A 15,090-nucleotide genomic window follows, 5' to 3' on the forward strand; every position below is an offset into this window, starting at 1 on the left:
AAATGTTCCTTGTGTGAAAGGATAACAACTTTCGTACTGTCTAAGGTCTCTTGTATAATCTTGTCTAACAATTGCTACATTTTAAAACCATGCCTAATATTAAGCAATGGACCCCTATTAAATTGATGTCGTGTGAATAGCAGTTTACTGTTTCTCTGCTGTGATGCTTTCAACACATACACACTCACTCTACAGTTGTCCAATACATTATAGGCATGACACAGCAACTCGAAAGCTTGTTTACATGTAGTTATGGGATCCTATTCTTGTTTATATGTTGCTATGATTGGTCCATGCTATACAGGTTGGAGCTCAATGAGTCACCAGTCTATTTACACTGTGGGCACAATTTTGGTCAGATCGAAAATATAAGTGTTCACAGACTTTCACATAACTTACATGGCTTCAAAAAATAGTTAGCTTGAAATGCTTGATGTTTGAGAGATGAGCAATATCATTATTAAGAAACGCAAACGACGCAATGTTTGAAATTAATTGGGGGGGGGGGATAGCACCGATATTAACTTTATGTTTAGTGAATTTCAAGAAATATAATTTGTCAGTAATTATTACCTGATTGTGTCAAAACCTTTTTCAGGTGGAAGTCAACAATGGCCGTGCGAGTAGCTATACAGTGTCTAACCTACGGCCATACAGTAACTACACTGTGATGGTGGCAAGTAAATATGGGACTGCAGATAATAGGAGTGAATGGTCCCCGGGGGTCACTAACCTTTCACCTGAGATTGGTAAGGGACTATTCAGGGTTCTCCGATCGTATTTTTTTCCACAGAATATTTGACAAAAAGGTACAGTGATACCAAATTTAGGCTGAAGTTAACACTTGAATTCAATGAGTTAATGCAGATATAATACTCAATAATATTAAAAGTCTTTCAGCCTCTCAGAAACCAATTACAACCATTTTCGGACAACTTGACCCATTCAAAATGTTTGCGCATTACTGCAGAAAAGAGACCCCCCCCCCCCCAAAAAAAATGAGCTTTTTTCTATACTGATTTGTAGCCAACTTTCATGAAGCACTTATCCACTTCCCAAGCCGAATTGGACCAACTTAAAAGCCTAGTTTCAACCTTTCTCCTCAATTGTTGAGGGTTAAGGACCCCATGTTTGAATCCATTGTTAAGTTAACACAATCTATTAATTGCAAGACCCCCCAAATGTTATTATATTATTCAAAAGTAATTGTGGGTTACACAAAATGATAATTAGTTTGGCGCATGAATGTTGGCCTATTTGTTATATATATATATTTTTTAGTGCACATGGTCTGTTTGCTACCAACTGGTGTTTCTAAGTACTACAATGTTCATGCTTTTGAAACATTTACTGCTTATGTTACACTCAGTTACCTGTTCATGTTTGTTGTGTTGTCATGTAGCCTTTGAGAAAGACTCTGTTAGGGTCGAAACGTCAGGCCATTAACTATTTTCTGAATTTTCACCATTGGCCCTTTTATTATATTATAACTATATTTTTGCTTTAAAATATTGTCTAATGTGCACCTTTCTGTTTGATTAAAGCACCAAGCGGCCCCGTTCTCCACCTGAACAGTTCCATGAAGACTGAGAAGACTGCCCCCTATAAACGGGACGTTGTCTTAACATGGAAGGTACTACCCACGTTTTTTCTGTGTGCGAATCATAAATATAAAATCTAAAAGTATACAAATAAACTGCAGCTAACACTTTCAATGGTTGCTACACCATTGGATGGGCTCTGTATTATTTTTATTGAAAATCAAATTTTTGATATTTGACTTTAGAAAAAAGACCTTTAAGTTTATTTGTCATTATCTATATACTGTCATTACCACTTCACTGGTTAATGTTTTCTCACGCAAAAAGCATACAATAAGCGTAGCACTCGGGTGGGTTTCAAACCCATGACTTGCCAACTTCAAATCCTATGTTTTGTTATAAAGCCGGTACTGGAACGGTACTTGCTAATAAAACAGTTGCTGGCGGTGTAAGCACATGCCTTTATGTAATTCACCATGTACATAAACTGACAAACATGTAAAAAGCAAATAGTGAAAAACGAATGACAAATTTTGCATGACATTGATTAAACAAAAATGAATAAAATGCCCACTCAGCGATAAAATCCAAACAGGAAATTAGTTTTATTTCTTTTTTTACTATCATCATCGTTAGACCCTAAATATTTTATGTAAACCTGTGATCTTAGACAAGTTTTTTCTTACCAAATATAAATCAAGTTTTTAATATGATTCCTTTTCAGGCTCCAAGTCCAGAGAGAAGAAATGGGCTCATCAGAGGATACCTAGTTGAGAGTAAACAATTTGGTAATGTCACCGTCTATCAACCACAGTATGTCATAGCAGGTAAACATGCTAAGCAAATGTTCAAAGTACTTCATTAACGACACTGGACACTATTGGTAATGGTCAAAGACCAGTCTTCTCACTTGCTGTATATCAACATTAAAAAATGCACAAAATAACAAACCTGTGAAAGTTTGAGCTCAATCGGTCATCGAAGTTGTGAGATAATAATGAAAGAAAAAAAAAAAATCTTTTTACACAAAGTTGTGAGCTTTCAGATGCTTGATTTTGAGACCTCAGTTCTAAATCTGAGGTCTCAAAATCAAATTGGTGGAAAATTACTTCTTACTCAAAAACCACATTACTTCAGAGAGAGCTGTTTCTCACAGTGTTTTATACTATCAACAGCTCTCCCCATTACTCGTTACCAAGTAAGGTTTTATGCTAATAATTAGTTTGAGTAATTACCAATAGTGTCAACTGCCTTTAAGCCTTAAATTAAGCTTCTTCTTTTTTTTTTTTTTTAGCTTAGTAAGAATAACCTTACTTTGCCTATTTTAAAAGTGGTGCTTAAATGTGGTTTTGTCAGGTCTCCTTATTTTTGTTCTTGAACAGTTGGATTGAAACATTGGGGATGCATTTTTCTCCATTTTCACGGGAAAGCAACCAAACAATTTTTTTTAACTAAACAAACAAACAAACAAATAAATAAAAATGATAACAATACAAAATTGAATATTTTTAATAAAATTTTAAAATAACTTTTCCATAGTTAAGACAAAATTCATTTAACAAGAACATGAAACCGTATAAAATTCCCCAAATTGCACAGTAGGGCTTTATAATAACCAAAGACAAGTGTATGTAAGCAGACTTCACGCTCGCAAGCCACACTCCAAGCAGACTTCACGCTCGCAAGCCACACTCCAAGCAGACTTCACGCTCGCAAGCCACACTCCAAGCAGACTTCACGCTCGCAAGCCACACTCCAAGCAGACTTCACGCTCGCAAGCCACACTCCAAGCAGACTTCACGCTCGCAAGCCACACTCCAAGCAGACTTCACGCTCGCAAGCCACACTCTTTTCTCGCTTTGCACTCGTGTTTTAAACACACTATTACATGCCTGTCTTCCAGTGTTAAGTGTTTTTATTTCTTTAAAAACCAAGAACAACTTTGGGATCATGGTTAGAAATTTAGAAAGTTCTACTGACTTGATTATGATAATAATGATAATAATAATGATAATAATAGTAATGATAATAATGTTTCCCTCTGTAGGCCTTGACAAGTTCAAATCCTATGATGTGCAAGTTGCAGCATTCACTAAAGAGGGCGCTGTTGGGCCGTACAGTTCCTTGATCGTCGGTGATTTGACTGAAGGTAAGACTCCAATGACCTGATGTTTGTACATCCTGCCGTCAATTTTACAAAATTCTTCCTAACTTAGGATTAATCTTAGTACTTTGGATGAGTTCAGTTCTGTATCCAAAGATGTTAGGACCTTTGAACCCATCTTAAGTTAAAGGAACACGTTGCCTTGGATCGGACGAGTTGGTCAAAACAAAAGCATTTGTAACCGTTTTTTATAAAATGCACATGGTTGGAAAGATGTTTTAAAAGTAGAATACAATGATCCACACAAGTTTGCCTCGAAATTGCGTGGTTTTCCTTCTACTGTGCGAACTAACATGGTCGGCCATTTATGGGAGTCAAAATTTTGACCCCCATAAATGGCCGACGTGTTAGTCGACAAGGTAAAAGGAAAACCACGCAATTTCGAGGCATGTTTGTGTGGATCATTGTATTCTACTTTCACGACATCTTTCTACCCATATGCATTTTATAAAAAACGGTTACAAACGTTTTTCAAAGACCAACTCGACCGATCCAAGGCAACGTGTTCCTTTAAGACGAGTTACTTGTTCTAATTGGAGATAGGATTAATCCTAGCTGTATGAAATTGGCTGCTGGCTTCTCTTCTAACTGTGTCAGGGTCAGGGCTAGTAGAATTCAGTTTTCCCCATTTTTGAACACAACCAATGTACAGACACCCTTGCATTATGCCAACTGCACTTCCATTTGTGTGGAAATGAAAAAAAGTTGACAAAACCAAAAAGCGCTCTCCTGTTTGTGTCCGTGTACTTCAAGATGCTTATTACCTCCAAGAACTTTGGCAATTTTTTTTCTCCACATTTCAAGCAAACAGGATGCTTCGCTTAAAATAGCACAATACACAGAGATGGAACAGTGTGTCAGATCAGGGTTATGATATAGGCCATACAGGATTCAAGTCTTATAAAAATACATTTTAAACTTTTTTTGTTGTTGTTGTGTGTTTTCTTTGCTCAGTGCCGGATCCAGTTGAGAATTTCCGATCTGTTGAGCCGATGCCCACCAGTATCCAATTAATGTGGGACACGCCCTCCAACCCCAAGGGTGTGGTCGAAACTTACTTTATTGAATGGACAGACCCCTTTAAGACGAACTCTGGAAATGAGTAAGTTCTCCCCAACAGTATTATTCCTTTGTTTGTTTGTTTGTTTGTCTGTATAAGGCTGTTGTGTATAAGCCTCGGCTTTCTCTAAGATCGCGTTTACACTAGATCCAGAAAGGTGGATTGAGTTTCTGCATTTTTTTACGACCGCGGGTCACGATTCATTGTCGCGTTTACACCAGTGCTTAATCCGGCTCCGATCACACTTTTGAACAGGATGTTTATTGGCAGTGACGTCACCGCTCCTCGGAAAGAGCTCAAGGGTCACGATTTAAGCGCCATATTTTCTTCAAGGTACATGTACATCAACAAAGATAATAATGACGGAGCGATCTGTAATAATTGAAGAAAACGAAAAGTATTATGTGAAGATTCTTGTACTCGGCCGGAGCGTCGAGTAAATCAGTCTGGCACCAATTCAGTTGTAGCAATTGATCAGACATGTTATTATTATGTCGTTCAGGGAACCCGACATAATCTAGTTTTCGTACCCAAACGTTTGTTCATGTGCTCGATCCCGTTACATGGTAGCGTTGCAAACCATTTGTTCGCACACAAATATGAGAACGGGTGTACAACTTCTCAATCGAATTATAGTTGTCAAGATTGTTGGGATATTTTGAAAAGTTCACTCTCGACGCTGAAAACAACAACGTTTCACACACGCACAGCCCATGTGCACTGTGCATGCCATCCATCACAACAACGAAGATGCTCACAAAATAATATTTCGGTGAAGAGAAAAGCGCGCCATTCCTATCGAAACCGGAAATGGCCACCTCGAATTGCCGTGTCTAATCTACCTTTGCGTTTACACTTGTATTTGAATCCACGTTGCCGGACCTTAATCCACCAATTGCCGGATTCAACCCTCCTCGAAAGGTGGATTGAAATTGCTGGATACGGACCTGGGTCTGGCCCGGCATTTTTGCGTTTACAATATCCGTTAATACACCTTGCCGGATTCGATCCGGGTCTGACCCGACTTTTGGGATCTAGTGTAAACGGGGTCTAACAGCCTCATGCTCTCGATCCTCTCTTGTTCATAGTTAATTCCTAGTTATTTATTTATTATTTGCTTTAACAAAACAGTATATTGTTTTTGTACAATTTTATGCCCTTTTGATTTGGTTTTATTTCTATGTACTGTTTAATTCTCACAATTGTTCTTTTTTTCCAACAAGAGTATGGAATAAACGTATTATTGAATTGAATTGAATTGAATTGAATTGAATTCCTCTGGATGTATCAATGGTCACATGCTCTATAGGCTAAGCTCAATATCATAAAGCATTCAAGCAGTCGTTTTATGCTTATGGATCAACCCTCGGCATAGTACATAAACACTGCTTACTGTAAGCAAAGCAAAAAGCACCCTAGCAGTTACTGTAAGCATGCAGATAAGTGACGCAACAATGCAAATCTATGCTTTTCTGTTATAGCTATGACAAAAATGTGCTCATCCTTACACATCTTTTGCAAATTGGGCCCTGTGGAATGTTACTTATACTTATTATTTTATACTATATTTGTTTTTGTCAATAGCCACATACATGGACTTGCAACCAATTATTCCATTGGAAAGCTGCAGCCATATACAAAGTATACAATTTCCATCAGTGTTCAAAACAGTGCTGGAACCAGTACCACAGTCCGCCAACAAGTTCAGACAGATTTTGCAGGTACAAATTTTGTAAAGTAATTAATTGTGTCATTGTTTTTCATCACACTGGTGCTCCTACTAATATTCTTTCTCCTGTAAAAATCAAGCTAGTTTTTCTGTATTTGTGCTCATTGTCGTGAAAATAATCTCAGCTTCTACCCTGGGTTAAAAAACTCGTTCTAGTTCACAAGCTAGACTTTCCGAACTTATTCGCTCATACTCTTATTTCATTATTTCTATTAGGATGATTTATGGAAACATTCCTGTTTTCTCAAGAACTGCAAGAATGAAAGATGTGTCGCTTTGAATATCAATATTTTACTGCTCATTTAATATGAAATGTACTACTCTTAACTACTAAAATGTGTCTTTTTGTATGTCCTGTTTGCAGAACCGACAGAACCCCAAGAGTTAGTGGTACGCAGGTTTTCTCCAACTAAGATCACAATTGACTGGGAGAAACCAGAGGTGTTTGAAGGCCCATCGAGTGGGTATAACATCAGGTACAGACCGCTGAAAGAACCGTCGTGGTCTAGCATCAACAAATCTGTTTCTGATACCTCCATCACCCTTACAATTAACTGCTCAGCCTTTGATGAAGCCGTGCCGTTTGTATTTGAGATCTTCAGCAAGATTGGAAGTGGCGGCAAGGAGAAGATGGTTCAAACTCCCGTGAAAAGAGAGAAGGAAATGTGCGGGGGTGCAATGCCATGTAAGTAGAGTCATGAATCTCACTTTTTGTGTTTCTCTAGTAATATAACCAGTCACCAAATAGCCATCATCTGATTTGGCACTGTCAGACAAAATTTGAAAACAAAAACAAGTTGCATCTTCTTAAAGTGATTTCTCTGCTGCCGCTTCCTAGGTTGTATCATAAACTTGGGTTTGATCTCTAACATTTACAGGTTGTATGGCTTTTCTCACTGGCATCCCAAAACAAAGTTGTTGACAAACTAGTGAGACCGTCAACATAAGGGCGCAATAGCTCTTCACCTCTAATTTACTGACAAAATAAACTGACGCTGTGTGTATTGATGTTTGTTTCTCCTGTGATCAGATACAACAATAATGATCATAATACTGATTGTGGCATTCTCCTTGGTACTGCTGATCCTCTGCCTCTGCTATTCAATCCGCAATTCCTCCATCATGAAACCTGTGCCGGATCCATTTTTCATCAATGGAATTCAGGAACTCTCGGTAAGTTTCTCAATCATATAAGTCAGTGGTGCAGTTACGACATAAGATATCTAAGACAGCACCTTGGGTCATATGAATAAAAACTAGATGTGAATGGAAGTTGTAATACAAAGGAAACCTTTTGTTAAGAGCCATTCAGCCATTGTATTCAAGAAGTATTTACTCCAAAGCATTAAGTGAATACTTTGCAGTAAAAGAATAAGTTTATTCATACGGAATTTAAAAGATGCTTTTATACTGAATGATTTCTACTTGGAAGTTTATGCTTTTACTTTTTGCTAGTTCTTGTCAGTAATTACTACTTTTTCTTCATACGACCCCTTACTCTAAGAGCTTTAAATCCTAGTCAAAGAGTCGGACTGAGACTGGATTTTAAGAGACTAACGCCCATTTCAAATAAGCGCTCCAGAGAGGCTCCGCAACCAAATTCTGAATTAAGTACGTGAAAGTTTGATGTCTGAAACAGTTGGGAGTGGCTGAGCTCTGGAAGTTGAAAGATTCAACTGTTGCAGTCGTTTTGAAACAACTCTGGAGCGCCTTGGTTTCAGACGTCGATCTTGTCATGAGCCGAAACAATGTAAATGTTATGTTAAGTTCGCCTGACTGAAACCAAGAGAGTCGCTCCTAATCTAATAGATCCGGCGCGACTCTGGCTACCTGTCTGAAACAACGGAAGAAAGAGACTGAGACTAGGAGCTTGAAATCCTAGTCAAAGGGTATGTTCAGACGTGGGGTTAAACTATTAATCCGAGCACCGCGGGTGTCCAAAAGATAAACATGACTTGGTCCAAAATTGGCTTGCGTTCACACAGTGAGTTTATTCTGGTCAAGCGGACTAAACTAGCCCATGATGTTGATTATTGGGTCATGCATCGGCGAACCTTACCATTGCTGGTTCCGGTTTGTTACATTGTCCATGCGTTTTCCACGGGGTTTCGATCCGCTATCGTCTCTACAAACCTCATGGTCATCATGTATTCCATCTTTAAAGACGGCAAAATCACTTCATATCCTTGCTTGGCCCCAGCACAAACGCAATTCTATTGTGCCCGCTGAAGTTTCCGTTCCCCACTGCCCTCGATGAACGAAACATTTACACGTTGTTGTTGAAAGCTTCAAACTATTTTCGAGTGTGAACTTTTGTAAATATATCACAACTTAGTCATTGAGAAGTCGTAGCCTACACACATTCTCATGTTACGTTAAAAATTGTTTTTCAATTCAACATTAGTCTGGTACTCGTATAACTGTTACGTAAAGTTGTTGAGGGCAGGAACCAGATACAACCTAGTTTTCGAACCCAAACTTTGGTCTTGATTGTCGATCCCGTGTGTGTAGCTTACTGTGATTAGATGCCACTTTCTTCAAAGCAAAACCCGTTCGTTATCATAAAGTAGCGTTGCGCACAGAAGAAGTGAATTTAAAAACTAAATAGTGCTTCTAAAAATGAGAACTTGTTTTCGTGCGACGTCCATTTCAAACATTTTCGGCGAAGGGGAATACCAGGGCCCCAACACTTAATGGTAACATAAAGGGAAGGCAGCGGAGAGACGCAAGGAGATATTATAGTATAGCTCCATGGATTCATGCAGACACCACCCAATACTCGCTGCCGATCCATCCATACACGTGGAATGACGTCACTTTTGTTGCCGCGGTCATTTGGGCTAAAATAGACCGGAAGTAGCAGGTCAGTTGCGTTCCAACGATGGTTTAGTGGGCCTGGCAGCGGGGGGTTGTTCGTATAGCCTGGGCTAAATTAGGCTAGTCCACAAATTTTTTTGGTTTAGTTTAGCCCAGCTCAGTGGGTCAAATTAACCCTCGCGGACCAGAATACTGCGTTCCCACGCAGGGTTAGTTTAGCACTTTTGGATTAAGGACTAGTTTAACCCCACGTCTGAACGTACCCAAAGAGTGAGTCTTAGACTGGGACCTAAAAGTTTTGAGACAAAATCAACTTATCACTGAACTGATAATCATAATTGTTTGTCGTTTCTTACAGCGTGACAAGTTTAAAGCCAATGGGCGTCTTCCCTCACGTCGGCAAGAGAAGGAAGATTATGATGTCTTGAGAACGAGTGAGTTCACCAATGAGTTGATAGGTCAAGGGCAAGGGATCGTGTCCATGGGTTCAAGCAGTGGAAGTAGCAGTGACCAAGGGTTCCATGAAATGAATGGTGAGATGGAGAATATGAGCCTGGAGGTAGGAAGCGGTGTGTCAGTCAATCGTTACTCCAGTGGGTACTGTCAATCTGACTCTGACCTCCAACAGCAGAGGATGCTCTCAATGCAGGAGACTGATGAAGTGGACTCGGTGTTTAATCATCCTGAGGACGATGACGATGATGATAGTGTAAGCCAAACCCAGGTTGTTACAAGCTACAGAATCACCCTCCCTCCAAGTGAGGCCACATCTCCTGAACCCGTTCAGAGACGGGTAGGTAGCCTAGAGAGCGTCCAGTACACCTCCAGAAGAGCGTCACCGGTAGTCGCCAGGAGAACACCTTCAACTGGTCCGTCAACCCCTGAACAACAGCGCTCAGGTAGTCAATCTGGTTATATGAGCTATGTACAGGTAGGGGCACTCATCCAACAGTTTCCTCCAGCGGGTTTGAGACGGCAAGATACTGGAGAGGAGTCAGATACAGCCTACAGCCAAATGGGGATGCAGATGCCAATACCTACATCTCCACCCCCACCTTATGCGTCAGTCTGGCCATCAGATACAAGTCCAGAAACAATTGAGCCTACTACCATTATAGACATGGGTAAAAAAGAGATGGACGGACTCCACGGGGAACTAGGCTTCAACAATAACAGTAAGGAGATTCCAGATATTCATGGCAACAACAACTTCAGACCCCAGGCGAATGACATCATCGTTGCGACAGCGTTCTCATCACCGGCTCCAGCTGGAAGCCTCATGCCGTCTGTCCATTCGCAACTTCCTAGGTTATCATCTTCAGGGAGTGACAACTACATCGATGTCATCGGAGGAAACATCTCACCGAGGGCAAATCCATCGACCCCCGGATCCCCGACATTAATCTCCTCTCCACTGCCAGTGTCCTGTGGCAACAGCGACACCAGCTGTCAGGACTATGTCATGCAGTGTCAACTACCCCCACCTAGCCCCATGGAGACTTCAATAGTGTGAAGCTTTCAAACTTGATGAAAAATTGCAGAAGTGAAAAGTCAAGTCTGAGGGACAAAGATTCCTCTGTGATGAGGGTTTCAAAGCAATTCAAATTTATTTGAAAACTGAGGACACTGTGATGCTACCATCAACTTTAATGAAGTAACAGGGGCATGAAGCGCCTACAGGCCTGGAATTTCATCTCTTAAAGGGCAAGGCCATTTCATTTTGCAAGGGGACTTCCATTAAAAAATCTTAAAGTCAAAGGGAAACTTTTGAAAGAGCACCAAGGCCAAGACATGGGGCAACGGGTGTTGGAAAATGTATATTAAAAGCTTGGCAAGAAATTGAACTCTTGGAGCTTTGTCTTCTTATCTTTACCCACCAGAGATGATGATTTGGTTCATCCAACAACTTGATAAAGTGGTTTTATTTTGGACTTGAATTACACACAAATTGTTGTGCTATGTTTTTTGTTTGGTTTTGCTATATTGTTACTTGCAATTGCATCTCTTCCACTAATATTTGATTTTTCAATTTGTTTGGAACTTAACACCAACTGTATTCAAGATTGTATTCCCACCTCTATTTTGACTTACTTTTATTTATTAAAACTTGTTTAAAACTTGTAAATACAAAGAATTATTTACAAATTTAGCTCCTACTTTTGACAGTAGAGTTGAGTTCTCCCTGAAGTTGGACAGAGTTAAGGTTTATTAATTGTTGTATTCATGTTAAAATGGTGTAGACAAATTGCAGGTTTGTAAAATTCATAAATTCTGGAATACAACTGATAACCTGATTTCATTCTCTTCTTTTCAAAACAGTGCCACAGAAAAATTGTGGGAATTTATTTTTGTAATGACAAAGTTGCGTGTCTGTAAATTTCTGCAGTTTCTTGCTGTTTTGGGCCATAATGGTGTTGGGCTTTGCCGCTGGTGTGCTTTTTATTGATAATAAATCGTGGCGTGTCGTGGCCGAGCTTTGGTGTTTTTGATCAGCAGGTTGGGCTTGAGTTTTGAGCGTCTGTAAGCAAAACACTTGACCATTATTGCTTTGTTCTTTAGATGGGATGGGATATAAACCATAGGTCCTGTATGTTGTGCAATGCACAGAAAAAGAACCTAGTTACACTTTAAGAGAAGGGCTTTGTCCCTGCAAGGGAATTCAAAAGCAAACAGGTTTCCGATTTTTTATATTGGTCTAAAACAAAAATTGCTTAAACTGTTCTAAAACAAAATCTTCATGGTGAAAATTGAGTATGTAAAGTTCGCTCTAAACACATGCACAATGTTTTCTAAGGGCCATGTAACACGAGGCAATGTACAGGCAGCCAGTTCCAGGCAATCTCCAAGAAGAGAATTCATTCACATTTCAATGTTCACATGTATTCTTCTTGGGGATCGTAAGACATTGTTTGAAAAGTTACTCATGTGCTACCAAAGTGGTCTTGTAGTATGCACTGCAGTTGGTTGCCTCCAAGTTGCCTCGTGTGACAAGGGCCTAAGAGTGCTTGTTTTACTCATGATGAGTAGTCACGCATTTGATCATCAATGTAAACAAAAATGTTTTATTATACGAAATCATGTTTTTCAGAAACTCAATGTACAATTTGACTGTTCTTTCTTAAAACAGATCACATTATTTGAAAGATGCATAACCAAAACTGAACAAAATATTTGTGTTACAACTGTATTTAACAATGGCAGCTATACTCTAGGAATCATGAGATATGGACGAAATTTGTTATTATTTTATCGTATTCATCAGCATTTAACATAATTGCAATGAAATTCTAAGAGTCAAGACTCCTGAAAAAATATGTCAGGAAGAGTAAGTGTATGTTGTTTTTGTCAAATGTTTTTAAAAGTTTGAAAATAATTGTTTTATGACAAGATTTACACCAAAGATATTTTACCTTATGGACTAGCCGCCCTGTTGTATATATATCATAAACTGAGTGTGTAGAAACAAATGTAGAACAAATATATGTTGATTTATATATTGAAGCTAGTTGCTCAAATTAAACAGCTGAGCCTAATTTCATAGCACATTGTTTAAAATCTGAGCTTATAGCAGAGGGGTACCATAAGCCCAGAATTTCACATTAAACAGAGCCTTTAACTTGGATCTTAGGTCAATACCGTGAAGCCCTTGGTGAGGCTTGTCAGCTGATCAGCTAACTTCACCTTCAATTGTGTCAATACAATTAACACTGTCTATGACCTATAGTTGTGTGTGCTTGGTCATTTCCCCCTTTACGTAAAGTTACAGAAAGAAACTGACAAGACGTATAAGTGGGGATAAGGTACTTGGTCCTCTATTTGTACATTTCTTCCTAGCTTGACCAAATCCTTAAACTTGACCAAATCCATTTGGAAGGGAAGTGCAGTGTATAATCGTAGAGCTAGGACTGGTATAATCCTATAACCCAATTGTTACTAACACCATAGAGCTAGTTTACATGTATAGTTATATTGCTGTCAGGCCAACATGCGAGGTGCACCAGCCACCTGAGTATACTTTGGTTCCCCCTTTAAAAAACCTTTTAAAGGCAGTGGACACTATTGTTAATTACTAAAAATAGTTATTAGCATAAAACCTTACTTGGTAACGAGTAATGGGGAGAGGTTGTAGTATAAAACACTGCGAGAAACGGCTCCCTCTGAAGTGGAGTACTTTTCGAGAAAGAAGTAATTTTCCACAAATTTGATTTCGAGACCTCAGATTTAGAATTTGAGGTCTTGAAATCAAGCATCTCAAAGCACACAACTTTGTGTGACAAGGGTGTGTTTACTTTCATTGTTATGTCGCAACTTCGATGACTGATTGAGCTCAAATTTTCACAGGTTTGTTATATTTATGCATATGTTGAGATACAGCAAGTGAGAAGATTGGTCTTTGACAATTACCAATAGTGTCCACTGGCTTTAATGGATCCCTCTGCAGTATCACATTTACTGTATCTCTCATCTTTGTAAATTATATCAAATTTACAAATGTAACTTTCAGTGCTTTACTTGACCCTTGTTTAACACATTGGAATAATACACCAGAAGTCTTTAAAATAAGATTCTCTTTTTAAACAGTAGAAACTGTAGCTGCAACTTTATGCATGTGTGTAAAGTATGGTTGTAAATAAATAACAAATATATGTACATGAAGATTATCTGCCATAACCCATTATGTACAGTGTAGTTAAGATTATGTGATGATGGTCGCAACTTCTATTTTAGAGACTTGATGTGAATATTTTTGTATGTAAAACATATATCTGCATGTCTGGAAAAAAAAAGCATGTTGAAATTTTATTGGTTTGAATGAAGCTCACAAAATGAAGCACCATTTTATATTATCATCTTCCTCAGTTATTTGCATGTTTTGTGTGATCTTTTTAAAATACAGTGTTATTAACTTTGTCTTTGTTGTACTTTTGTCTTAAGTTTTTCCTGAGATATCCAAGAAAAAAAGTTGTTTTACAAGACATCAGGTAGCCTAGGTACAAGAAATAGATTGAACTTATTTTCTAATTAAAACTAGTCAAGGTAACAGTTAGAAATAATGTACAAAGGCCCAAGATTTGTCAGGGTTTTCCACATTAATTCATGATTGTTTTCTTCCTTTTTCATCTTTATATTTTTGTTGTAAGATGTGAAATTAACAGCATAATAAAGGAAGACAGAGCTCATGTTATAACTGAACCTTTAGAGTTGTATTTGTATTAATGTATGGAGAGTCTGTAAACCTCTAAAATGTAACACTCTGTTGTATTCTGGTCAAAGAGGGAACCATTACACATTTTTTCCAGGATTTCTTTAGTTTATACAACTATACACACCCCTTGTGCTAATCTAACCCGTTTTTAGTAGAAGTTTTTGGGGTTTTCTTTGATGGCATTGGGCCCTATGACCCACTTCACACAGTGGCTTTGCTGAGTGTTGCTTTATTGATGTATGTTTCTAAGCACCAGCTGCTAAGCGCAAGTCAGAATAAGACCACTCTGTCAAGCATCCCAAGTTAGTTTGACTGGATTTTATTATTATTTTCTTTTTTTGCTTAGCAAGTTCATGTGCTTCAAATGGAGAAATTAAAACCAATGAAATTAGCATCTTTATTGTGAAAGTTATATATGAAACTATAATGTAGCATTGATGTGGTTGTTTAAATCGTTTTGCGTTCATGAAACAAAACAATTCTGGATAAACAAAAATTACAGGATGCGTTTGACTTCATTAATTTTTAAAAGGGGGTGGCAGGGTTCATAAAAATGACTATAATTGCTTTTGT

General features: G+C 38.5%; 1 protein-coding gene across 4 annotated transcripts in view; it reads left to right on the forward strand.

Moving 5' to 3' along the window:
- The window catches only part of LOC139945983 (uncharacterized), a 53,272-nt gene extending 38,768 nt beyond the window's left edge, over positions 1-14,504 (forward strand). For all 4 annotated transcript variants that reach the window (XM_071943547.1, XM_071943550.1, XM_071943549.1 and 1 more), the window contains exons 7-15: positions 599-749; positions 1,545-1,633; positions 2,266-2,368; positions 3,589-3,690; positions 4,660-4,807; positions 6,350-6,486; positions 6,859-7,179; positions 7,525-7,667; positions 9,670-14,504. In XM_071943547.1, coding sequence (XP_071799648.1) covers positions 599-749; positions 1,545-1,633; positions 2,266-2,368; positions 3,589-3,690; positions 4,660-4,807; positions 6,350-6,486; positions 6,859-7,179; positions 7,525-7,667; positions 9,670-10,824 — 2,349 coding nt within the window. In that variant the 3' untranslated portion in view covers positions 10,825-14,504. The remainder of the gene's footprint in view (positions 1-598; positions 750-1,544; positions 1,634-2,265; positions 2,369-3,588; positions 3,691-4,659; positions 4,808-6,349; positions 6,487-6,858; positions 7,180-7,524; positions 7,668-9,669) is intronic.
- The last annotated feature ends 586 nt before the right edge of the window (positions 14,505-15,090 follow it).

The sequence above is a fragment of the Asterias amurensis genome, chromosome 13 (assembly GCF_032118995.1).
Source record: "Asterias amurensis chromosome 13, ASM3211899v1".
Lineage (NCBI taxonomy): Eukaryota > Metazoa > Echinodermata > Asteroidea > Forcipulatida > Asteriidae > Asterias > Asterias amurensis.